This window comes from Oncorhynchus masou, chromosome 31, assembly GCF_036934945.1.
Source record: "Oncorhynchus masou masou isolate Uvic2021 chromosome 31, UVic_Omas_1.1, whole genome shotgun sequence".
Lineage (NCBI taxonomy): Eukaryota > Metazoa > Chordata > Actinopteri > Salmoniformes > Salmonidae > Oncorhynchus > Oncorhynchus masou.
The window spans coordinates 3,483,433-3,510,777 of NC_088242.1; the positions used below are offsets into that span (position 1 = coordinate 3,483,433).

Below are 27,345 nucleotides of genomic sequence, written 5' to 3' on the forward strand. Positions count from 1 at the left end.
CCTACATCAAACAAAACTAGGCAAATTAAGATATCTATCTGGTAATGAGGAAAGGGGATGTTTATCTGGTCGAAATGTCCTTATTATTTCTAGCAAAGCAGGAGTCTGATGTGGATCCAAACCCAAAGGCCATCACAATGAACCCCAGGCGCTGCTGGTCTGTGAATGTTCAGGTCTGATGTGTGTATCATCTTGGTCAAATGTGATGTTAACAAACCCAGGTCTATTTATCTTTTTTTTTAAAGACCTGAATATAGTCTGGTTTTCATGCTGTCCACTAATGAGGTAGCACCCACTCTCTGTAACCAGGGCCTGTAATCTGGTTGAAATGACAAATCAGGAGCACCCAGGTGGTCTGATGTATATAAACAGTACAGGAACTGTATCATACACCCAGCGTATGGATCACATGTGTGTACTAAGCACCCAGGAACTCTGGTCTGTGATGTGTGTAATATCCGACCCATTGGATGTAGTGACCATCATATAGTGGCCTAAATGAAGGATATCAGGTTTTCTAGTGATTCCTATGTTGAAGATGTAAAAAGGAGCACCCATATATGCTGGTCTGATGTGTGTAATGAGGAGCACCCAGGCGCTGCTTGTCTGATGTGTGTAATGAGGAGCACCCAGGCGCTGCTGGTCTGATGTGTGTAATGAGGAGCACCCAGGCGCTGCTGGTCTGATGTGTGTAATGAGGAGCACCCAGGCGCTGCTGGTCTGTGATGTGTGTAATGAGGAGCACCCAGGCGCTGCACTTGATGCATTTATGATATTGTTTTTTCCAATTATTGATTACGAAACTGACTGTTAGAACTGTTAAGGCTCCGTAGATTGATAGGGAATTGACTGAAAAGCTGTATGGTTGAGAGAAATTAAGCAATAGGAGTGGCTAATAAGTCTGGCTGCACATCTGATTGGCTGACGTATTGTAAAATTGAGAAATTATGTGACTAAACCGATGAAAAAGTAGGAAGAAATTGTATTATGAAACCAAGATAATGTATATAAAGAATGATGGGGAAAATAAGTTTTGGAGTTCTTTAAATTAAATTATGGGCAGAAACAACCTTTAGATGTTGCTCATTACTTTAATGACTATTTAATTTGCAAAATGGACAAACTCAGGCATGAAATGCCAACATCAAACAGTGAGCCATCATATTCATGCATAACAGACCTAACAATGAAAGAAAAGCATTGCAATTTAGAGTTTTGTAAAGTTAGTGTGGGTGAGGTGGGAAAAAATGTCGTTGTCCATCGATAATGAGAAACCACCTGGTAGTGACAACCTAGATGGAAAGTTACTGAGGATATGGTAGTGGACTATATTGCCTCTCCTGTATTTTTATTCCATACAGGCTTTCTTCTTTTCACTCTGTCATTCAGGTTAATTCATGGAGTAACTACAATGTTGATACATTCTCATTAAACTCTGTAACTGTTTTAAAGTCACCACTGGCCTCATGGTGAAATCCCTGAGCGGTTTCTTTCCTCTCCGGCAACTGAGTTAGGAAGAACACCTGTATCTTTGTAGTGACTGGGTGTATTGATTAATTTTACCCATCTACCAATAGGTAACCTTTGCGAGAAATTGGAAAACCTCCCTGGTCTTTGTGGTTGAATCTGTTTTTGAAATGCACTGCTCAACTGAGGGACCTTACAGATAATTGTATGTGTGGGGTACAGATGTGAGGTGGTCATTAAAAAATCATGTTAAACACTAGTGTTGCACACAGAGTGAGTCCATGACACTTATTATGTGACTTGTGAAGCAAATTGAACTTATTCATTTGCCATAACAAAGAGGCTGAATATGAACTTATTGACTCAAGACATTTCAGCTTTTCATTTTTAATTGAATTGGTAAACATTTCTAAAAACAAACATAATTCCACTTTGACATTGTGGGGTATTGTGTATAGGGCCAATAACACATAATATCAATTTAATCCATTTAAAATGCAGGCTGAAAACCTTCTGAAGAGCCTGATTAGACTTGAAAGCACTTCTTTGGGTGTTGGAAAGTTTAAACTAAGGCTGCGTTTACACATGCAGCTCAATTCTGATATTTAAGGGTCAGAAAAGATCAATTAGTGGAATAAGATCAGAATTGGACTGCCTGTGTAAACGCAGCCTAAAAAAAGCTATCAATACATCGCACCGAAATGTGGATCTAGCATTCGCGCGATTCTACACGTTAAAATCGGTGCGCACTCAGTTCACAATTTACTTCCAGAGGTGCTGAGTGCTCTCGGCCACCTGAACGCTACTGGTGTGTCTGCGCCCTACATGCAGGAGATCTTAATAACATCATGCATCTCTTGACCTTGTTTAAACCTCCAGCGACTATGTGTTGACGTGCCAAGCAGTTTGACCAGCTCCAGTCCATCAGCATTAGCTGTATAACCATATAGGCCACTATCAGTTGATAGTGACTGGTGGTCCCCCAGAATATGAAAATATACTCGACATCCTCAATGCCATCCTCAGTTTTCCCGCTCATATAGGAGTAATAAAAGCCTAGTTCATACATTTTGTCAGAAATAAAAGGTTCATTTAAATAAAATAATCGCTCAATTTATCAGGGGGTGCTGCAGAACCCTCCGCACCCCTTGTTCCCGCGGCTATGTCAACCGCAAATCTATATAATATATATTTTTTTATAAACAACTTGCAACCCCCTTTGTACAGCCTTTATGAAGTCTAACTTAATGTAAAGTGTAACACTATAGCACAGACCTATCGGGGAGATGATGATGCATACGCTATATTAGGGTTTGCCATGATGTGTCATACTAATTAGAGCTTTCAGGAGGAGCGCTAAGCCACGAGGTCATGATGATGATGCAATGTTTTGAAGGCTTATTGATTCAAGTAAACCTAGTAGTAACTAAGCAACCAATTTGTTCTGTCGTACCTTTGCCATTTGCTTTCTTTGAGGCATTATTTTGGCTCAATTTGACCTCTCTTTTTTAAGTTTACACAGGCAGCCCAATTTTGATCTTTTGCCACTAATGTGTCTTCTGACAAATCAGATCAGATCAGATCTTTTGACCATAATTGGGCATAAGATCCTAATTGGGCTGCCTGTGCAAACCCAGTCATAGAGGTTTCAGTCTTGACTATTAGGAGAACCCCTACATGAGATCAAAAGGTTATGTTTTGGTGGTCCTGTGTAGCTGAGTTGGTAATGTTTTGGTGGTCCTGTGGAACTGAGTTTGTAATGTTTTGCTGGTCCTGTGTGGCTGAGTTGGTAATGTTTTGGTGGTCCTGTGGAACTGAGTTTGTAATGTTTTGCTGGTCCTGTGTGGCTGAGTTGGTAATGTTTTGCTGGTCCTGTCGTGTGTTCGAATTCCGTTGGGGTCGCCATACTAAAATGTATGCATGGGACTACTGTTTTTCACGTTGGATAAAAGTGTCTCCTAAATGGCATCATTGTTACTTCATTATAATGATTCATAGATTACAACGATTCCTGCTTGATTTGTTTTGTCAAATATTTACCATTTGCTTTCTTTAAGGTTTTATTCTGTCTCTCTTGTCTCAATGCATGTAGCAGTGCAGTCAGACCACGATTGCTAGTATCTGCCACACGAGGAGAAAAGAAGCTAGAGTACCAGTCCGTGTGGTACGGATTACATGCTAACGGTCTGAAAATAATAATAACAACATCAGCAGGCTAAATCCTCTCAAGCATGTGTGTTTCGAACAGGGGTGTCAAACCAATGCTCCTAGAGGAAGGCTGCATTTCATCCTTCTGTCTGATGTGGTACTCCTGGAGCTCATTTGATAAATCATGGTGCTTGCAATGACAGGATAGTGTGTTTGCTTGTTTCCCAGGACCAGCAGTAAGTAAACATGTTACACACGCCTGGGCCCGTAAGTGGCTTTGGATAAAAAGCGTCTGCTCAATGGCATATATTATACTGATGATTCTGTCTGAGAGTTGTGGGTGCACGTGGACAGACCTTGTAGGGAGGGTCTGGGTGGGTGTTTTTGTTGATTTGAATAAAGAACAATCGCCCTGAGTGTAAATGCACAGTCTAAAGGCACAGAGACTGTAAGCAGCCGGCCCTGTTTTATCTTCGGCCTGACCGCGGAGATTCTGAGGACCAGGATGGAACGGTTCAGTCCCAGTTGGACTGTTTGGCCCACATGGACTGGAGCGGATCGTCACGCCCTGGTCGAGGTATTTTGGGCTTATCTTCATTTACATTTACATTTTACATTTAAGTCATTTGGCAGACGCTCTTATCCAGAGCGACTTACAAATTGGTGAATTCACCTTATGACATCCAGTGGAACAGCCACTTTACAATAGTGCATCTAAATCATTTAAGGGGGGGGGGTGAGAAGGATTACTTTATCCTATCCTAGGTGCTATCCTCACTGCTTAAACAAATTTCACATACACACCACAAAAAACACACACACCAAAACACACATCAAAGCGCACCCCCCCCCCCACACACACACACACACAAAAGAGAGGAGACAGGAAGGTGCATGGTAATGGCCACTAGAGGAAGGAGAGTCTTTAGAGCGATAGATTTATTTGGTCAGGCCAGGGTGTGGCATGGGGTTTTTGTATGTGGTGTGTTGGTATTGGGTTTTGTAGCTTAGTGGGGTGTTCTAGTTAAGTCTATGGCTGTCTGAAGTGGTTCTCAATCAGAGGCAGGTGTTTATCGTTGTCTCTGATTGGGAACCATATTTAGGCAGCCATATTCTTTGAGTGTTTCGTGGGTGATTGTCCTTAGTGTCCTTGTTCCTGTGTTAGTTTACACTAGTATAGGCTGTTTCGGTTTTCGTTACGTTCTTTGTTTTGTAGTGTTTGTATTTAGATTCGTGTTACGTTTTGTTCATTAAACATGGATCGCAATCTACACGCTGCATTTTGGTCCGACTCTCTTTCACCGCATGAAAACCGTTACACGGATATCCTGCGTTTAGGACGAAGGTCTTCAAAGCTAATTTGATCCTTGGGATTCCTGGACTGACTCAAGAGATCTACGTTTACACAACCATGATTGGTTCAAATATCAATTAAGTGGCAAAAGTTCTGATCTGATTGGTCGAAAGAGCCACTGTTATGATAGAGGTGGTGCATGTTTAATTAGTCTACCTGGACTCATGCAATCTTATTGGCCTATTCACAATCGTATTGGCCTATTCACAATCTTATTGGCCTATTCACAATCTTATTGGCCTATTCACATTCTAATAGGCCTATTCACAATCTAATAGGCCTATTCACAATTGAATAGACCTATTCACATTCTAATAGGCCTATTCACATTCTAATAGGCCTATTCACAATCTTATTGGCCTATTCACATTCTAATAGGCCTATTCACAATCTAATAGGCCTATTCACAATCTTATTGGCCTATTCACATTCTAATAGGCCTATTCACAATCTAATAGGCCTATTCACAATCTTATTGGCCTATTCACAATCTAATAGACCTATTCACAATTGAATAGACCTATTCACAATCTAATAGGCCTATTCACAATCTAATAGGCCTATTCACAATCGTATTGGCCTATTCACATTCTAATAGGCCTATTCACAATCTAATAGGCCTATTCACAATCTTATTGGCCTATTCACAATCTAATAGACCTATTCACAATTGAATAGACCTATTCACAATCTAATAGGCCTATTCACAATCGAATTGACCTATTCACAATCTAATAGACCTATTCACAATCTTATAGGCCTATTCACAATTGTATTAGTTCCTTGTGCTAGAAGCAATGCAACAGTTACTCTGATTGAATCCGGTGTGAGTGGGCTGGTCTCGCAGGCACCACACAGCCAGAGCCTCTAGGCAGCTAGTCGGGGTGGATCATATCTCGTGCCGGTGGTTCGCCACGGCTTTTATCTGTCTTACATTAGCTAGTGCTAGCAGTCGATCTGTGTGTGGGTGGTGCTTGATTGCTAGGCAGCATATGGTCCCTGTAGCAGGTCAGTTCTGCTGCCAGGCTTTTAAGCAACAGCCTTCTGCCTTCCCTGCCCTCACTCAACGATAACCCAGAGTAGGCTCGCTGTTGTAGCCTTGACAATGAAGTAGCCTGTTGACTGTTTTACACGTCTACCAATAGGGAATAGGTCTTATTCCAAAACAGTTTGACATGCCTATGAAATGTGCTATCTATGTATTTAACCTAGGCCTATGGATGACATGCAATTAAATATGAAGAATGGTTTGTACGTCATAGAATTATGTATGTGTCTACACTTGGTTGATAATTAGACATGAATTATTAGCTCGCATGTGACAGTAGCTACCTTGTAGTCTTTATTTTTTATTAACGAAATGATACAATGTAGCAACACGACATGAAAGAGGGTGATAACAGTGTTGTAACATGTAGGCTACACGCTTCGGGGGGGTCTTTGCTCATCACCCCTCCTTGATTTGGTCATGTCTAGTCCAGCTTGTTAAATGCAACGTAAACACCATGTAACGTTGGTCTTTTTATAAAGCAGATTCGACTTTTAGGGCAGGTTCGGACAGCAGTCAAATTAGCCACTCACGGACATGGGAAACATCAAAGTAACGTGTTCATCTCCTAGTGTCGCACATTGGTTTTTAAACATGGAGTTACTTTGTTGTTGTGACGTTGCCTTTGATCTATGGCAGGATAAAGTTGGGTTTAGAGTGAGCAGGGTTACGACTAGAAAGGGCATATATCGGCCATAGCATTGACCAATATACAGAGGCAACATTGGCAAGAAAACCGTTTCCTCCTTCATTGCGAGGGAGGAACGGTTTCTTTACTCTGTGACACATATATAACACGGTAATAACACGACAAACCCCGTCGGCTATAGTTCATACAAATTCAGGCATGTTACCATAGTCACTGTGTTTATCTTTTGATTGGTGGGTGAAAATAAGAGTGGCGACAGTTTGCTTACCATCTTGCCGGTTGGATGATGAAATAGGTTGACCAGGAAATGAGGACGTGGGGAGAAAAAACGATATAAAAAGGGGGTCTCGCTATTACAAAAACACGGTGCTAGTGATATTCAGGTTCTTGTTTTTTGACTCAACTCCTCTCTTTTTAACGTCGGTTTCGCTGCAGTGGCACAGGGAGACCCATAGGGCGGGGTCAGTAACGCCGAGGAGGGACAAGAGATGTGTGGAGAGGAGACACCAACTAGCCTACATTTCAAGATAAAAGTCCCTCCTCTGCGTTACATAATAACTTGTTTGTTTCCTTACCTTTATAGCAGTCTATGTTCACGGAGAGACTGAAATGCCATTTGCCACTGTAGCAGCCACATTAGACGAAGACAAGGTTGGCCGTGGAGCAGTTTTAAGGGAAGTGCCTTGTTCAAGGGCACAATGGCATTGGACAGCTCACATGCACATCCCCGACAGAATGTCCCCGCCAGATTCATCCCGCTTGAGCATTAGGTGAAACAGAGAACTTTTATTTTCAACATTTCGGCACATTCTCAATGCCATCTTGTTGCTATACTGTCGCCAATAGAGATGGAAGACTCTCGTGCCCAAAAGCCCATTTAGCATGGGCATTGCCATTGAGGATTTACACCGTTTTGTAAGTAGTCAACTGGACGGGATTTCCTATGGCTTAATAAGGAAGGATCACATAATTCCATCCAGGCCCTCAGGATGGATCAGCCAATGAACTACACTCATGAGCAAACATTCCATAACTCCAGGTGGCAGTAAATCACCAACATTGTCTTTATACCTGTTCAGTCAACACCCTCTAGGGGGCAGTGTGCACCCTTTCAGTTCGTTTACCAACTCATCCAGGCTGTATCACAACCGGCAGTGATTGGGAGCCGTCTAGGGCGGCACACAATTGCCCCAGCGTTGTCCGGGTTTGGCCGGCTTAGGCCGTCATTGTAAATAAGAATTTATTCTTAACTGACGTGCCTGGTTAAATAAAGGTCAACATTTTTTTTCATTATTAAATAGAAAGGAAAATAAGTAGTAGAAGAAGAAAATGGACTACTTCAAAATGGAGATGGTCTCAATGGCGCTGCCCATGCTCTCACAGATCCCATAATGAGACAGATACAATGTTGCGTCCTCTACCTCTATGGGAGAGGTACATTACAGTGCATCTTGGGGAACTGAGCTTTGTTTTTTTTTTCTGGCAAATGTCTGTTTGCATATGTGCACCAGTGCCACTCAGTGGCGGAAACTGTGCAGTGCATGCAAGATTATCCCTCTTCTACACACCCACTGCACGGCTACTGTTATTCTTTTAGAGGCGACACAAGGGCCCTGGGGATCTTGTGTGCAGTTCCACCCCACCCCCGCTAGGGACAGGTGGTCCTATGGGGTCTATCCTCCACTCGTTAGGGACAGGTGGTCCTATGGGGTCTATCCTCCACTCGTTAGGGACAGGTGGTCCTATGGGGTCTATCCTCCACTCGCTAGGGACAGGTGGTCCTATGGGGTCTATCCTCCACTCGTTAGGGACAGGTGGTCCTATGGGGTCTATCCTCCACTCGTTAGGGACAGGTGGTCCTATGGGGTCTATCCTCCAGCATTAACCACTAAAGTTCTCACCCATCTCGCCTAATCCCACACAGCCAACAATAAGTGGTCCCAATGGGAATCAAACCCACAACCCTGACGTTGCGAGCACCATGCTCTACCAACTGAGCTGCAGAGATCTAACCCAATTATTACGGAACTTCCTTAAAGAGTTATTTTTATGCAAGATTCATCAGTGGTGAATGTTTTCATACTTCATTTCCAAAGCATGCAAGTCCCCAAACTCATACTAGGAGCTATGAAAGCATACAAAACCTGTTCCTTTGGTGTTTTTCTGAGAGAGCAAACCTATAGAAGATCATTGTGCTAATGCAACTGACCCAAAAACCACAATTACCCAGGTAGCACTTAACTATATGTTATGGTATAGTAATGGCCAGATATTAAGAAATGACATGGGAAAATAGTACTTACACAGTAATTATAAAATAAAACACACATTGGTCATCCCAAACATATTTACTATTCAAATACCTTCACAAAATGGTAAAATCTACCATAAACGTTTTTTTTTTTTAAACACATCCAGTAATCGCAATGTTTGAAAGTTCATAGGTATACTTCACGATGCTCTGATCATTTACCTGTTGCTGCTTTTTCACTACATATCTCACAGTAAATGACAGTTTTCCCAACTAATAATAGCCCTTTAGCATATTTAGTTCTCTAAAATATTTTAAGAATGAAATAAGAAACATGAGCAGAAGGAGCAGCAGAAATATGACATTCTGATTAGTCCGAAATATGACATTCTGATTGGTCAGAAATATGACATTCTGATTGGTCAGAAATATGACATTCTGATTAGTCAGAAATATGACATTCTGATTGGTCAGAAATATGACATTCTGATTAGTCAGAAATAAGACATTCTGATTAGTCAGAAATATGACATTCTGATTAGTCAGAAATATGACATTCTGATTCGTCAAAATCAGCACAACTATAAAATAAAATAAAATGCATGGATTAGTCCAAATATTTTGAAAAATCTTCTAACTGTAAACATTCACATACAGAGTACATATTAACATACAGCATTCTTATATATGCATAGATACAACACACACACACACACACACACACACACACACACCACACACACACACACACACACACACACACACAACATACAGCAAATGAAACATCACACACTCATTTAACATAAATGTTATGCTATAGCACACGGGTTCCGTCTCTGGCTGGATCTGATACACACTGTCTATCACTACCCAGCAGCTGATCGTCATTCAGCCCTCTCTCTCTGGCTGGATCTGATACACACTGTCTATCACTACCCAGCAGCTGATCGTCATTCAGCTCTCATTTCATGTTCATCTGGGTCGTGTTCGTTAGGGCACACCGTAGGAAAACATTTTGCAACAGAAATCAAAAAACAGGCATTTCTGTTGGCTAATTACAGGTAGTAACAGTTTCACTGTTATCTTCTGTTTTTTTTGTGCCTAATGAACACAACCCTGATGCTGCCTGTGTAGGCTTTGGTTGGTATCATCAGATAAACAGCTCCTTGTTGACCCACATCAGGCTGCGCGTATCGTTGGGCTTGCACTCGTACTCGATGCTGTTGAAACTGTTGCCTCCCTGGCAGTGGTCCCTCTTGTTGTAGTTGTAGTACTTCACCTGCCACACCACTTCAAACGAGCCCACCTCTGGGAACTGGAAGGGGAAATGATGGGACCGGCAGAGTTAATCGGTTAACTCCAGTTCACTGTTTTTCATTTATGGAAACATTGAAAATCCAATCTATACAGCTAAATCACAGGAGGCTGCTGAAATGAGGATGGCTCATATCATAATGTCTGGAACGGAGCAAATGGAACGGTATTATCAAATGCATGGAAACCATGGAAACCATGTATTTGATACCATTCCTCTGATTCCACTCCAGCCATTACCTGGAGCCCGTCCTCCCCAATTAAGATGCCACCAGCCTCCTGTGAGCTGAAAAAAAAACAACAACAAAAAACAAGTTGACATTTGAGGTTGTTTTAAAAAAAGGCCTTTACAGACCACGATTGGCCTGCCAACGAACCAATCACTGCTCCTTTGTGTCCTCTAATGACCTTGCTAATCTGATAAAGACAGAGAAATGGACAAATGGGAGCAGAGCTGACAACTAACAAGTTGTTGCTGTGTGTGAAATAAAATGTGGCCCTATTTGAGTGTTGATAATAAAATCAGTTTACAGGGATTGGTGTTTGTGCTCATGTATGTGTCTTTGCTAGGCTAATTGTTTGTTAACAGGACCTGCCTAACCTGCTAGATGTTTCTAGCGTGACCTGCCAAGCCTGCTAATTGTTTGTTAGCATGACCTGCCTAACCTGCTAATTGCTTGTTCGCATGATACATGTTTGTAGCCCACAGCTAATGATAATGCTAAGGCTACATGGGTGCTGTTAAGGCTCATGCCATTCGTCACATTTCAGTCCTTATTGGGAAGATAGTGCATCTGTTGTGTGATCGTATGCTACTGGTGTGATCGTATGCTACTAGTGTGATCGTATGCTACTAGTGTGATCGTATGCTACTAGTGTGATCGTATGCTACTAGTGTGATCATATGCTACGAGTGTGATCGTATGCTACTAGTGTGATCGTATGCTACTGGTGTATGATGCTGGTATGATTGTATGCTACTGTGTGATCGTATGCTACTAGTGTGATCGTATGCTACTAGTGTGATCGTATGCTACTGGTGTGATAGTATGCTACTAGTGTGATCGTATGCTACTGGTGTGATCGTATGCTACTAGTGTGATCGTATGCTACTAGTGTGATCGTATGCTACTAGTGTGATCGTATGCTACTGGTGTGATAGTATGCTACTAGTGTGATCGTATGCTACTGGTGTGATCGTATGCTACTGGTGTGATTGTATGCTACTGGTGTGATCGTATGCTACTAGTGTGATCGTATGCTACTGGTGTGATCGTATGCTACTAGTGTGATCGAATGCTACTGGTGTGATCGTATGCTACTAGTGTGATCGAATGCTACTAGTGTGATCGTATGCTACTAGTGTGATCGAATGCTACTAGTGTGATCGTATGCTACTAGTGTGATCGTATGCTACTAGTGTGATCGTATGCTACTAGTGTGATCGTATGCTACTGGTGTGATCGTATGCTACTAGTGTGATCGTATGATGCTGGTATGATTGTATGCTACTGGTGTGATCGTATGCTACTGGTGTGATCGTATGCTACTGGTGTGATCGTATGCTACTGGTGTGATCGTATGCTACTAGTGTGATCGAATGCTACTAGTGTGATTGTATGCTACTAGTGTGATCGTATGCTACTGGTGTGGCCGTATGATGCTGGTATGATTGTATGCTACTGGTGTGATCGTATGCTACTGGTGTGATCGTATGCTACTAGTGTGATCGTATGTTACTAGTGTGATCGAATGCTACTGGTGTGATCGTATGCTACTAGTGTGATCGTATGCTACTAGTGTGATCGTATGCTACTGGTGTGATCGTATGCTACTGGTGTGGACGTATGATGCTGGTATGATTGTATGCTACTGTGGCAGTGCCTTTACCACATGGGTGCTTTATCCTAGCCGTATAGCATACCTGACATGGCTACTGCTAGCTTCAGGCTCTACCTGGGACTGCTTACTGTTTAGCCATCAATGTTCATTGATATGTTATTCAGGCACTGTAATATGAGGAGTGTTTATTTAGCTTCATGCCTGTTTAACTTTATGGTGTTCAATTAAGGACATTGTTGATTGTATTTGTTTTATCAATTTACCTGATTTTGCTTACTGTTACTTTGGACAAAATCAAAACGTCAATATTCTTGTAATGTTTTTTTATATATACAAAAATCATAAAATTACAGCTAAATTTGATCAAATTCTGAATTTTCGATTAATCACGCTTAATCACAGCAAATACTGAGATTAACTCTTACAAATGTTTATTGACGTTTTAGTAATTTAGCAGAAGCTCTTATCCAGATCGATTTAGTTGATGCATTAATCTCAAGGTAACTAAGTGAGAAAACCACTTATCACAGTCATACAGTAGTAAGTACATTTGTCCTCAAAGTAGCTATAAGAAAAGTCAATGCTAGTAAGAAAAAGGGCAAGTGAAAATAAATGCTGTGGATGAAACTGCGAAGCTTCAGAGATTTTCATCATGAACATTTGCCTCCTGATACTCTAAAGCCTACTGGACTCATATGGACCATGCATAGCCTGGTTCCCAGATGTGTTTGTGCGGTCTTGCCCCAACACCTATGGTCATGGCATGACAACAACCATAGGAGTTGGCTTTACCATACAAAACAGATCTGGGACCAGGCTAGATTTTTTTTTAAACATTTATTTTTACATTGAACCTTTATTTAACTAGGAAAGTCGGTTATGAACAAAATTCTTATTTACAATCTGGGACCCCGGCCAAACCCGGACGACGCTGGGCCGAATGTGCACCGCCCTGTGGGACTCCCGATCCGGGCAGGATGTGATGCAGCCTGGACTCGAACCAGGGACTGTAGTGACGCCTCTCACACTGAGATGCAAGTGCCTTAGAACGCCGCGCAACTCGGGCAGATGTCAAACAGATCTGGGACCAGGCTTGTTGATGTAGATGTCAAACAGATCTGGGACCAGGCTTGTTGATGTAGATACCAAACTGATCTGGGACCAGGCTTGTTGATGTAGATGTCAAACAGATCTGGGACCAGGCTTGTTGATGTAGATATCAAACTGATCTGGGACCAGGCTTGATGATGTAGATGTCAAACAGATCTGGGACCAGGCTTGATGATGTAAATATCAAACAGATCTGGGACCAGGCTTGTTGATGTAGATGTCAAACAGATCTGGGACCAGGCTAGTTGATGTAGATGTCAAACAGATCTGGGACCCAGGCTTGTTGATGTAGATGTCAAACAGATCTGGGACCAGGCTTGTTGATGTAGATATCAAACAGATCTGGGACCAGGCTTGTTGATGTAGATGTCAAACAGATCTGGGACCAGGCTTGTTGATGTAGATGTCAAACAGATCTGGGACCAGGCTAGTTGATGTAGATACCAAACAGATCAGGGACCAGGCTTGTTGATGTAGATATCAGAAAGTATTTGTAATGTGACTGGTAAACTGCTCTGAATTAACTTATCTATTTAATTGTTTTGTCTACTTGTAAATTGTAAAATATTCTGCCTGTAATGTATTTTTCATTATGTGTTGTCAGCTAATGTGGATTCTAATAAAATCATAAAGAAATCCAAAAGAAATTCCAGTCAAACTGAGTTTTCCCTTTACTACCTGTATGCTGATCTGTACAGCTTGTCTGTCTCCGCTCTTGGTGTGTGTCACGCCCTCTGTGTCGTAGACGCCAGTGTAGACCACACACTGGGGGTCTCTAGACTGTTGCTCCAAGGGGAATTGGACTCCACCTACACTCATGGTGCTGACGACCAGGACAGGGTCACAACAGTTAGGGAGAGATCATCAATCATTAACATTTATTTTATAAACACCCTTTTTTTTTTTTTTTTTTTACATCAACGGTTGTCACAAAAGTGCTTTAACAGGAAACTCAACCTAAAACCACAAACAGTAAACAATGCAGATGTAGAAGCACAGCAAATCTCCCTATAGGAGGAAGAAACCTCAAAAGGAACCAGGCTCTGAGGGTGGCCAGTCCTCTTCTGACTGTACCGAGTGGAGATTTAAGGGTACATATGTGGCCAAATGCAGACCAGATCGTTTTTTCAAGACGTTCAAACGTTTATAGATGACCAGCCAAATCAGCTAATAACCATGATGGGTGATGACTGCGTAACTGGGGGAAACGGCCTGTGGTTGTTTTGACATTGCAGCTGACAGTAAAGAGAACTGCCGAATGACTGCTCTACAAAATCGGGGTGAAATATAGATCATCGGTGTAATTTATTATTCCATCCATTTTTAATAACAAAAAGACTGAAACACAAACTCAGCTCGCCATATTTGAGAGCATGTTTGGTCTACTGCAGGAAGTGCTGAAGGACTTAATCGGGAGTGGATTTGACACAATCTGGCTGCGCCTTCTGTCTCCCTGCACCCTCCGGACTCTAGCCAATGTCACGGTCGTCACTATCTGGCCAAATTGGAAGCCCGGTCTAGTTCTACAATGTATATTCTTAAAGCCAATTTTGACTTTGCAGTTTGGCAATCTAGTGGGAACTCGAGTGAAACGCATGCGCTCTGACGTGTCGCCTTCAACCTCGTACGGCTTGTGTTTTTATCATAGTTCTTAATTAATTACCAATTTAATAATATTAGTAAATTAGATTAAAGCAGGGACATAATATGATAATAATGTATGCACCGATTCTATTTCACATTATGAAACACTGATATAATGTAGATTTTGGATAATACAATGTAGTCAAAACATTAACAGGCGGTGTCAAAATATAGCCTATTGAAGTGTATAGACACTATATAGGTTATCAGAAGAATATTGCCTGATTATCTGTAATACGTTTCACACCACCATACTTACGTTGCCTCCACATCCCCAGGTTTGACAACCACTTCAACCTTGTACTTTGACCCGTTAGCAATTTAATCGTCCTGGTTTGGCCAAATCTCGCTCCGTCCGATTTGAAGTACACAGCACTGTTATTTGGTAGCATTTTCAATGATATTCCGATTTTGACGAGTTCGAGAGCCATTCTTCTCGAAGTTGAGGGATGAGGTTGTGCTCAAATCCAATCCTACCTGAGTTGACAAGAGATGGGCGCAGGTGTGAAACGGTGGCCACTTCGGATTTCCAACAGAACTATCGATGTAGAATATTGTTGTGTCGTGAAAGCACAGGTTTAAAACGTAAAAACTCATCGCTGGAGGCAGAGCCTAAAGTAATTTCCACTGTCCTCGTGAATAATCCCATACACACACACACACATAATCCTCCTATACACGTAATCTTAGGAGATCAAGACTAAAACAATTTGGCCCGGTAAACAACTTGGCCCGGTAGAGAAATAATAAACCTGCATTTTGTAATTTGATAAATAAATGATTCAAATAGGCCTATTGATTTTAAAAGACAGTTGAAATTTGCACGCCGTGTACGCAGAGAGCAGGAGGTTATAGAGGGAAGCAAAGCAGTCCGTCTCAAATGGTGAAGTCATAGGTGGGTTCGCTGACAACATCACGACAACGATGCGGACGCTTCAGTGGGGCAGAAATCGTGAGTTGTGATTCAGGATGGCCAGATAGATAGCAACAATGACAATAAACTGTCATTTGGGAAATCGTGACTCCTTTCAGTTATTTTAATCTTGTTCTTTTAAACCATGTCTTGTTTTCAGGCGTTTTGACTGATTTCATATCAATGCTAATATGACAAAACAAAAATCGCTAGATAGCTACCCAACAATTGTAAGGATGTATTAGAGACAAGTGCAAATGTATATGTTTTCAATAAACATTGGAAATGAAATACATGTTGTCAACAATCTAAACCAGCCCCGTCTGTTTTGTCCCATAGTTGCGCACACGTCGCTTTTGTTGCTAAACAACCAACCCATCTATCGTCCCAGTCAATATACACTTATATAGACAGGTTTGCGCCATTCTAAAACATTTCCAATCAATTGAATTGACCACAGGTGGACTCCAATCAAGTTGTAGAAACATCTCAAGGATGATCAATGGAAACAGGATGCACTTGAGCTCAATGTTGAGTCTCATAGCAAAGGGTCTGAATACTTATGTAAATAAGGTATTTCTGTTTTTGGTGTTTAATACATTTGCAAAAATGTCAGATTTTTTTTCTCACTTTGTCATTATGTGGTATTGTGTGTAGATTGCTGAATAAATTGTTTTATTTCATCCATTTTAGAATAGGGATGTAATGTAACATAATGTGGGAAAAGTCAAAGGGTCTGAATACTTTCCGAAGGCGCTGTATCCTCCAAACGCCGCTTCTCGGGCAATATCACATGAATAATAAGGAATTCTCTTCGATCACGCCCACAAATTGGGGAAAACCAACAGTCTTTCCTATTGAACCCCATTGTAAAAGAGGCAACTTTGTTGTCGATTTTTTTGGGGTTATACAGAGATATCATCTAGAAGAAAAAGAAACGCACACCTATTTAGACACATTCTTGTGTTCTAACTACCCGCTATTCAAAGTGCTCTGAACAAATTAAGGGAATTGTTCACAAACATTCGCACATCCTAAAATCCGATGACAGTCTCGGTAATGTGTTTTCGGACCTTCCCTTGGTCATATTCTCGCGGGGCAGAAATCTCAGAGACCAATTGGTAAACTCTGATTTACCAGCCCAAGATATTCCTGAACAACGTCTATTTGCGCTCCTACTGGATGGAAATTACAAATGTAACGGCTGTGCTCAATGCAATGGTATTTATGAATTTAGATCCTTCAAACACCCACGAACAGGGAAATCGATCCCAATCAAAGGTGTTATTACGTGCTCCACTAAGGCAGTTATTTATCTTATAACTTGTCCTTGTGGTTAAAAATTATGTAGGTAAAACAAAGCGCGAATTAAAATTACGTATCTCAGAGCATCGTAGCACCAGTAGGTGTAAAAACTTTACTTGTCCAGTTGCGGCCCACTTCTTGGAGGCAGGCCACTCGATTTCATCTCTGCGTTATATTGGCATCGAACATGTCAACCTCCCTAGGAGAGGGGGTGACCTTGATAATTTATTGTTAAAACGAGAGGCTGCCTGGATCTTTAACTTAAAGACCCTTGCGCCCTTCGGTCTCAACGTAGACTTTGATGTGAAGCCATTCTTGTGATTATTGTGACTTTGCCATTGTAATTGTTTGTAAGCTTGTGTAGTCAAATGCATTTATGATCGTATGCTATCTATTTGTTCTTTGTATGCCATTTTAATATTTGAGAATTAACCAATGATATTAGGCCCCTCTTGACCATGATTACAGACACCTGTGTGTCTTTTAACCCTATATAAGCGAGTCATCCCGCAGTGTTTGTGATTACACCCTGATGAAGACAGCTTGGCTGTCGAAACGTTGGTAATTCAATTTTTGCATCTGAGCTCCTAGAGTGTGCGGCTCTCTTTTATTTTCAAGTTTACAGAGATATCAAACATGCCGAAAAAGCTGCTGTGTTATTTAATGTACATGTAGCCAGGTTAAAAAATACCCACCTACCCTTTGCAATGCTCCCACATAGGGAATGAGAGCCTGCGAGAAGAGCCCTGTGGCCTCACGGGTACTTTAAAGGGTACTCTGGGCAGAGCAAAATGTACTTGGTATTCCAGTAGAGTGGTTTCATCATGGTAGCACATTCCAGAGATCGATTTATAGCCATTAATCTAAAATAATTCATATATTTTAAACAAGACCACTTTTTTGTCATAGACAGACAAGACGATTCATATGAGACGAAAGACGAGTTCGGGAAGTCAAGCTAGAGCTGTGTGATGCCTTCACAGCAATGGGGGCAGACGTTTTGATCAAGAGACCGTTGTAAAATATGCACATTTTCTAACACTAAACATACAAATATGTATTTTAGTTAAGGATAAATATTAGTTATTTGATTATGCTATATTTAAAAAGCATACAAATCATTTCAAGCCGTATTCATACAGTTTTGTGTAATAGGAAGTATATATAATATTTCAAATGTTCATATTTTTATATTTGTACCTGTACTTGAGCTTGTGTCCTCAAAAGTGACACCTCAGCAATTTAACTATTTTTACCGGAATGGGGAGATTAACCTTTTGTTGCAGCATTACTAGTTATTGTTTATTGCCCTCTCATGATATATAATTATGAATAATATAATCTTTAGACATGTTGTACTTTCCTGAAATGTAGTTTTGTAATTTACTAACACAAGCAGACAAAAAAACTGTTTGAAAAAGGTAAAGTTTTTTTCTGAGCCAAATGGGGTAACCTAGGTAACAACAGGTTGTTTTCCCCCACAGGTTGGCAGGGTCGTGCCATCCTTTTGTCGGACCCCAGGAAGACGAGCTGTCGCCATTCAAGATGGCCCCAGGAAGACGAGCTGTCGCCATCCAAGATGGCCCCTGGAAGACAAGCTGTCGCCATTCAAGATGGCCCCTGGAAGACAAGCTGTCGTCATCCAAGATGGCCCCTGGAAGACAAGCTGTCGCCATCCAAGATGGCCCCTGGAAGACAAGATGGCCCCAGGAAGACAAGCTGTCGCCATCCAAGATGGCCCTAGGAAGAGAGCGGTCGCCATCCAAGATGGCCCCAGGAAGACGAGCGGTCGCCATCCAAGATGGCCCCAGGAAGACGAACGGTCGCCATCCAAGATGGCCCCAGGAAGACGAGCGGTCGCCATCCAAGATGGCCCCAGGAAGACGAGCGGTCGCCATCCAAGATGGCCCCAGGAAGACGAGCTGTCGCCATCCAAGATGGCCCCTGGAAGACAAGCTGTCGCCATCCAAGATGGCCCCAGGAAGACAAGCTATCGCCATCCAAGATGGCCCCAGGAAGACGAGCTGTCGCCATTCAAGATGGCCCCAGGAAGACAAGCTGTCGCCATCCAAGATGGCCCCAGGAAGACGAGCTGTCGCCATCCATGATGGCCCCTGGAAGACGAGCTGTCGCCATCCAAGATGGCCCCTGGAAGACAAGCTGTCGCCATCCAAGATGGCCCCTGGAAGACAAGCTGTCGCCATCCAAGATGGCCCCTGGAAGACAAGCTGTCGCCATCCAAGATGGCCCCTGGAAGACAAGATGGCCCCAGGAAGACAAGCTGTCGCCATCCAAGATGGCCCCAGGAAGACGAGCTGTCGCCATCCAAGATGGCCCTAGGAAGACGAGCGGTCGCCATCCAAGATGGCCCCAGGAAGACGAGCGGTCGCCATCCAAGATGGCCCCAGGAAGACGAGCTGTCGCCATCCAAGATGGCCCCAGGAAGACGAGCTGTCGCCATCCAAGATGGCCCCAGGAAGACGAGCTGTCGCCATCCAAGATGGCCCCAGGAAGACGAGCTGTCGCCATCCAAGATGGCCCCAGGAAGACAAGCTGTCGCCATCGGCTAATGAGGATCCTAATAAATCAAAGCAAATCTAACACCGACTGGGTCTCTAGGTCAAAAGCAATGGTCATTGTCCATGGTGCTGAAACTGGTCATCAAGGCAAGGCTCCACTATCACTGTCTATTTTCATTTGTTCCACTGTAGGCTACCAGACATACCAAATGAAGAGCAGCACCTTCGAAGGAATTTGACCCAGGTAAGCATCACTAGGCCGACACTACAATCAGAGATGTAGTTCTGAATGAGCTCACCTGGGGAGAGGAGTAATGCTTCATGTCCACACTTCATATTCAGTCCCTTTGATTGGTTTACCTGTTCATTAGAAGTAAATCTAATACATTATTTTGGTTTGAACTGGCTGAATTTGTCAATAAGTGTCTAGCAATAGAGGGCGCTATGTGACATCTACTTGTCAAACTGGATTAGAAAAGACTTGATTCCCACAAAACACATGTATTATTTAATTGGCAGAAGGAAGAACATTTGTATAGTTTTTTTATTGGATGATTAAATGATTAAAATAAAGTCACATATTGTAGATAAGGTCACAGACTGTAGACATTAACATTCTCACACTAGTGTCAGCGTATCCCCAAACTCAGTCCTGAGGAACCCAAGGATTGCACATTTTGGCCCAGCACTACACAGCGGATTCAAATAGTCAAAGCTTGTTGATAAGCTGATTCATTTGATTAAACTGTGTAGTGCCAGGACAAAAAAAAAAATCTGCACCCCTTGGGGTCCCCCAAGATAGAGTTTGGGGAAACACTGCAACTACATAGAACAGTGAATTATTAAAGCTAGTTACCAGAAGTGCTGCTTGACAAAGTTCAGTTTCAGCCACTAAAACATTCAGTAGGCTACAGGGCTGTGTTAAGTAGGGCAAAACGTAGCAAAACCTTTTTTTAAACAAAAACTAAACTTGGGAGTGTTTCTCTAATAAGCTACCTCCTCGTTTCACAACATCACATGGTTTTTTTTCTCCCACTGAACACAACCCAGGAATCCAATTGGTATGTAGTATGGATGGCACAAGTTTCACTTGTTGTTTCACCGTTAACACAGACTTAAAAATCAACATGGTACATCATTACGACGGCTTCATTTGCAGATATGAATGATGTAGAACCTTTAACCTAAAATCCATTGAAAAGTGACACCATTTTACAATCGATTTCACAAGTTGAATCAAAAAATAAGTCACACCTCATCCGTTTTCTTGATGCTTCAGTAGCCCGGGTGTTTTTCCTGACCATGGAAAAACTCTGGGCCCCTAGTTACAGCTGCAATAAAAAAGGTACAGAGATATCCCTGATCAAGTCCCGTGGTCAGGAAAAACTCAACCATAGAGAACGATAGAAGACTCTACTGCCCCAAAAGCCCGTTTTAGCATGGACATTGCCATTGAGGACTTACACCATTTTTAAGTAGTCAACTGGGTGGGACTTCCTATGGGTTAAGGAAGTCTCACATAATTCCATCCAGGTCATCAGGCGGGATCAGCCAATGAATTATATTTGTGCGCAAACATTCCATAACTCCAGGTGGCTTTAAATCACCAGCCTTGGCTTCATACCTGTTCAGACAACACCCTCTAGGGGGCAGTGTGAACCCTTTCAGTTTGTTTACCAACTCATAGAAGTAGCAGAAGAAGAAAATGGACTTCAAAATGGAGATTTTCTCAATGGCACTGCCCATACACTCACAGGTGCCATAATGGGATGGATACATTGCGATCTCTATGGTATTATAATGGGACAGATAAGTTGATTTATTTATTTTGTATTATTTTTTATTTAACTAGGCAAATCAGTTAAGAACAAATTCTTATTTACAATGACGGCCTAGGGACAGTGGGTTAACTTCCTTGTTCAGGGGCAGAATGACAGATTTGTACCTTGTCAGCTCGGGGATTCGATCTTGCAACCATTTGGTTACTAGTCCAACGTTCCAACCACTAGGCTACGCTGTCGCTCTGATGATGTCTACAGTATAAAAGAAAGGCAAACATTGATCAAAAACAAACATTCTAAACAGCACAGACACCACAGCTCAATTAAATAGATACAACCAGCGTGGCACTTTGCTCTACAGTACGTCCACACCCCTGTTTCCTTGGTAATCCCAGTGAAATATCGACCATTATTCTAGGTATGATTACAAAGTCATTTTCCACAACAACAAAAAAATGATAACTGCTTGGTCCTGTGATAAGGGTGGCTTCAATCAATAAATAAAATAAATATAGCCGAAACTGGATTTGGTCACCATATTTCAGAGCAACTACCAAGTGTACTGTCAACCACTGTCATCCTTTCTGTAGCGAAGAGCACTTGTGTGCATCAGTATGTCAGCAGCAATCATGGAATAATAACATGGACAGGATGATTGAGTGACTGGATTCAGGCCTCCTTTCTTTTTATGATGAGAGGACCGACGTTATCCCCCGTCTCCTGGTTGTGTTTAGCATGAGCACCATCACAGTAGGGAAACTAAGGGCGAGAAACATTGTTAGAATACACCGAACAAATCTTTCAATTGCTTGACTTGTTCCGGTCAAAATGCGAGTAATAACATAGCCCCTTTACTAGCCTACCGTTTGTTAAAGGCATATGCTACAAACAAAAAGAAGCTCTCCTCACAACCACCTCGTACCATGTCACATGTCTATGAATTTTCTTGTGGTTAAGACATGGCTCCAACGTATAGCGAGAAGTTGTGAAACTAGAAACTAAATCAAAGAGCATAAAATTGACAGCGAGCCTACCTTCTTAGATCTCCAACACCTGCAGTACACCGCCTTATCCCCGAGGTCCTCGATGTCGAAAGCGTGCACCACTTTGGGGTTGTCTTTCTGCAGGTCCAAGTTGACCTTGGGCTTGACCCCTGACCCCTTGGAGAGGTACTGGAAGAGGAGGATGCCCGCAGCTGTAGCTCCTGCAGTCACACCGATGGCTGCCGCCAACTCCGCTGTAAAACAGAAACACAGACTGATCCAGTATCTACTTCAGCTATGCCTCCAACTGCAATACAACAAACAAAATATCACCAACACTATTGAAATAGCTTACCATTCAGTGTTAAAGCAGTATGTTAAAACCCTACAAAACTTAAGACAACTACAGTTCAGGCAGAAATGTATTTCCCGACTGTTCCAACACACACACTTGCACAGTATTTAGAAAGCATAAACCATTTGTTGTTTTATGGTAGGAAGAGCAGTACATGTTTAAGTTATGTTTTTTTTTACTTTACAGATGCATTAGCCCAATAATGGACTAACGGAGCCTAGCGTTATCTTGGCTAAGGGTTAAGTTTAGGAATTAGTTTAGGGGAAGGGTTAGCTAACATGGTTATGGTTAGGGGAAGGGTTAGCTAAAATGGTTATGGTTAGGGGAAGGGTTAGCTAACATGGTTAGGGGGAGGGTTAGCTAACATGGTTATGGTTAGGAGAAAGGTTAGCTAACATGGTTAGGGGAAGGGTTAGCTAACATGGTTATGGTTAGGAGAAAGGTTAGCTAACATGGTTATGGTTAGGAGAAAGGTTAGCTAACATGGTTAGGGGAAGGGTTAGCTAACATGGTTAGGGGAAGGGTTAGCTAACATGGTTAAGGGAAGGGTTAGCTAACATGGTTAGGGGAAGGGTTAGCTAACATGGTTAGGAGAAAGGTTAGCTAACATGGTTAGGGGAAGGGTTAGCTAACATGGTTATGGTTAGGAGAAAGGTTAGCTAACATGGTTAGGGGAAGGGTTAGCTAACATGGTTAAGGGAAGGGTTAGCTAACATGGTTAGGGGAAGGGTTAGCTAACATGGTTAGGGGAAGGGTTAGCTAACATGGTTAGGGGAAGGGTTAGCTAACATGGTTAGGGGAAGGGTTAGCTAACATGGTTAGGAGAAAGGTTAGCTAACATGGTTAGGGGAAGGGTTAGCTAACATGGTTAAGGGAAGGGTTAGCTAACATGGTTAGGGAAGGGTTAGCTAACATGGTTAGGGGGGTTAGCTAACATGGTTAGGGGAAGGGTTAGCTAACATGGTTAGGGAAGGGTTAGCTAACATGGTTAGGGAAGGGTTAGCTAACATGGTTGGTTAGCTAACATGGTTAGGGGAAGGGTTAGCTAACATGGTTAGGGGAAGGGTTAGCTAACATGGTTAGGGGAAGGGTTAGCTAACATGGTTAGGGGAAGGGTTAGCTAACATGGTTCGGGAAGGGTTAGCTAACATGGTTGGGGGAAAGGTTAGCTAACATGGTTATGGTTAGGGGAAACGTTAGCTAACATGGTTAGGAGAAAGGTAAGCTAACATGGTTAGGAGAAAGGTTAGCTAACATGGTTAGGGGAAGGGTTAGCTAACATGGTTAGGGGAAGGGTTAGCTAACATGCTAAGTAGTTGAAAAGTTGCTAATTAGCTCAAATGCTAAAGTTTGGTCATGATGACATTTGAACTCGGGAACCTTTGGGTTGCCAGATATTCGCGTTTTACACCAACCCTACTTTCGTTTTCGCCCTAACTCATCATCTGTTATGTCGAGAAGAGTATTTTATGTCACCATACTAAACACAACATATACTCATTGAGTGTCTCGGATACGTTAAATATCTTACGTCTAGTCTATAAACCCAGGCTGAGTGTCGGGGCTCTTAAACAAAACTCCCCCCATACAGAAGACCCCTACTACATCCAAAGACGTGTGTAATATAATAGCACTGGGCCTCGGGAACTAAGGCTACTAGCTCTGCTGGGTTATAAAGTGGAAGGACAGAATATTTAGCCTAAAAGGTATTGCATTGCCTTTGTAAATAATCCATCTCTTGCAGTCGTCACATTTGTGGCTTTAAAATGTTGACACAGGAATTGAATTGTATGGAATGAATGGGGCCTATAAGGCTCGAGCTAAAACATGCCAATGATATACGGTATAACCTTGTACAAAAATACTCTTCTCGGCCTAACAAACTCTTACAGCCATCTGACATGGCAGGTTAATAGTAGGCAATAATACAAGGTCGCAGTTTTACGAAATGACAGGCATGCAAACGTTATGTCCATCGCCAAAAAAAATCATTACATATTACATTAGCCAATGTCATAAAAATAGTCCGCATTATTTGGAAATATTTAGCTAAATAACAACCGTTTTCGTTGCAACGTATGTACGTAACTAGCTAATAGAAGTGATATTTTTGGATAGTTAACATGGCATATTTACCTTTTGACAAGGAAACGTTTGAACTCATGGCTTGTAACTTGGAACGAATGCTGGCAGTCCTGTTGAACAAGCGTCGCTAACTATCTGTATGTCTTAAATAATGCGTAGTAAATGGCACATACTTTAAGATGTTTGAAAATGTAAACGCACTTATTTTTCTTGTGCGTTCCGGCAGACTAGACGCTGGTTTGCTGCCTTTCTCAGGTCGGAGTGCGAATTACACATTGAAATATTTTATAGCCTAAAAGGCATTACATGGTCAATCCGAAGGTCTGCATTGGCCCTGCAGCGTTTAGGTGATATGGCCTCTGCAGAAACCAGGCCATCCACACGTCTTGGGCTTCGCTGAGCAGCGCAGAGTTGTGGTGATCGACATTGTCAAGGAAGTGAGTTTGTGTTTATGCAGGACCTCCCGCCCCCACCTGCCATCAACTGATAATGTCAATGCGGAGCTATACGGCGCCCTCCATATTATTACCAAATTTGGGAGGCGCATGCCTCCAGAGGCTCCACAATTAGGTCACATTATCATACTGAGTCTCCGATCACATGTACAGATCAGGCATACCTTGGCTTTGAATTGGCTTCTACACTCATAGTTGCAGGGAGCTGGGATATGCCTGTCATTTGAGCTCAAAATTATTACAAGCGAAAATGTGTTTACACCCAATGTCCTCCTATCCTCAACATAACGCCTGCAATATAACAGGCCAGGCTTCAAAGCCAATTTATGCTCGATCTGACAAATGTGGTCAGATGCTTCGTATGTTGCAATTGCGTAGCCTCCGGATGCATGCAGAGGCCAACTCAAGCTCCATACCACATCGCCATGCGCCTCCCAAATTGTTTAACAATGCAGAGGGCTCCGTAAAGCGCCACATTGACATGATTGGTTGATGATAGGTGGGGGAGCGGGAGGTCATGTTTAAACACAAACTCACTTCCTTTACATCTTCCTTCACAACAGCTCTACTAAGTGCAATAAGTATGAATGCCCTGACTTCTGCAGCCGTCGTATCACCGTCAATGCTGCACGGCCAATGCAGATGTCGGATTGACCATGTGGCGAAGAAAAATGCCTTCCCGCTCCTCTCTCCCCCACTCACGTTGCCACTCCTGGGTCAACACCTATGTAACAGTATAACTTTAGACCGTCCCCTCACCCATACCCATACCCTCTGCACACATCAACAACAGTCACCCTCGAAGCATCGTTACCCATCGCTCCACAAAAGCAGCAGCCCTTGCAGAGCAAGTACTTCAAGGTCTCAGAGCAAGTGACGTCACCGATTGAAACGCTATTTAGCGCGCACCGCTAACTAAGCTAGCCGTTTCACATCCGTTACACCTAGCTATGATACTGCTACATCCCATCCCCCCCACCACATCTACCTCCACAGAGTTACCATATCCTCCTACCCCAACATGAGCTGGGACCCACAACACACAGCTAGCATCTAACTACACTGAACAAAAATATAAACGCAGCATGTAAAGTGTTGGTCCTATGATTCTTGAACTGAAATAAAATATCCTCAATTTTCCATACACACAAAAAGCTTATTTATCTCAAATGATGTGCACAAATTTGCTTACATCCCTGTTAGTGAGCATTTCTCCTTTGCCAAGATAATCCATCCACCTGACAGGTGAGGCATATCAAGAAGCTGATTCAACAGCATGGTCTTTACATAGGTGCACCTTGTCCTGGAGACAAAAGGCCACTCTAAAATGTACAGTTTTGTCACGCAACAAAAGTTTTGGGAGTGTGAAATTGGCATGCTGACTGCAGGAATGTCCACCAGAGCTGTTACCAGAGAATGTAATGTTCATTTCTCTACCATAAGCCACCTCCAAATTAGTTTTTGAGATTTTGGCAGTACGTCCAACCGGCCTCACAACCGCAGATCACATGTAACCACACCAGCCCAGGACCACTGTAATCGGCATCGACACCTGCGGGATCGTCTGAAACCAGCCAAATGGACAGCTGATGACACAGGAGTATTTCTACCTATAATAAAATCATTTTGTGGGGGAAAAAACGAATTCTGATTGGCTGGTTGGCCTGGTTCCCCCCATCGCTGCGCTTATGCCCAGTCATGTGAAATCCACAAAATAGGGCCTAATTAATTTATTTTAATTGAATGATTTTCTTATATGAACTTTAACTCAGTAAAATCGTTGCATTTACATTACATTTACATTTAAGTCATTTAGCAGACGCTCTTATCCAGAGCGACTTACAAATTGATTTATATTTTTGTTCAGTATACTTATGACACCCCTCAGAATCACTTCCGGGTAAAATAGGTTCCTTGATCAAAGACTTCCTCCTTCAAAATAAAAGTCCCCTAGTTATATTGGAGAACATTGCTAACATAATCCACATGCATTCTTATAAATCATTGTAGCAGACTGAACTCCACTCCACGGTGAAGTTCCTCAACTCAGAAACTTCTGAACAATGGAGTGGATTTTAGTCCGCTATGCTGATTTTGTTTGTACAATAAAATCTCTCTTCCA

General features: G+C 42.3%; 2 protein-coding genes and 1 pseudogene across 3 annotated transcripts in view; all 3 read right to left on the bottom strand.

Annotated features, from left to right (window-relative positions):
* The window catches only part of LOC135523356 (calcineurin subunit B type 1-like), a 64,294-nt gene extending 57,153 nt beyond the window's left edge, over positions 1–7,141 (bottom strand). The window contains exon 1 of the mRNA XM_064949977.1: positions 6,935–7,141. Coding sequence (XP_064806049.1) covers positions 6,935–6,937 — 3 coding nt within the window. The 5' untranslated portion in view covers positions 6,938–7,141. The remainder of the gene's footprint in view (positions 1–6,934) is intronic.
* Positions 7,142–9,754: 2,613 nt separating this feature from the next.
* Positions 9,755–15,485, bottom strand: LOC135525093 (CB1 cannabinoid receptor-interacting protein 1-like; annotated as a pseudogene).
* A 4,605-nt stretch (positions 15,486–20,090) lies between these two features.
* Positions 20,091–25,126, bottom strand: LOC135523357 (CDGSH iron-sulfur domain-containing protein 1-like). Of its 2 annotated transcripts, XR_010452821.1 has the most exons (4): positions 24,820–25,126; positions 22,380–22,582; positions 21,510–22,104; positions 20,091–20,895 (listed from the first exon to the last, which is right to left on the bottom strand). XR_010452821.1 is itself a non-coding variant. In XM_064949978.1 (3 exons), exons 1-3 carry the CDS (start codon positions 24,845–24,847, stop codon positions 22,015–22,017), a joined length of 321 nt encoding a protein of 106 aa, XP_064806050.1. In that variant the 5' UTR covers positions 24,848–25,126; the 3' UTR covers positions 20,091–22,014. The 2 variants fall into 2 exon arrangements, 1 of the variants encoding a protein (XP_064806050.1); XM_064949978.1 differs by having other exon boundaries at positions 20,091–22,104.
* Positions 25,127–27,345: the final 2,219 nt, after the last annotated feature.

Excerpts from the sequence above, each read along its gene's own strand:
- LOC135523357 (XM_064949978.1), bottom strand. The coding sequence starts at position 24,847 with ATGAGTTCAAACGTTTCCTTGTCAAAAG. Across the intron at positions 22,583-24,819 it reads AAACGTTTCCTTGTCAAAAG|CGGAGTTGGCGGCAGCCATC; the intron begins GTAAATATGCCA and ends TCTGTTTTACAG. Across the intron at positions 22,105-22,379 it reads GGTGTTGGAGATCTAAGAAG|TTTCCCTACTGTGATGGTGC; the intron begins GTAGGCTCGCTG and ends TCTCGCCCTTAG.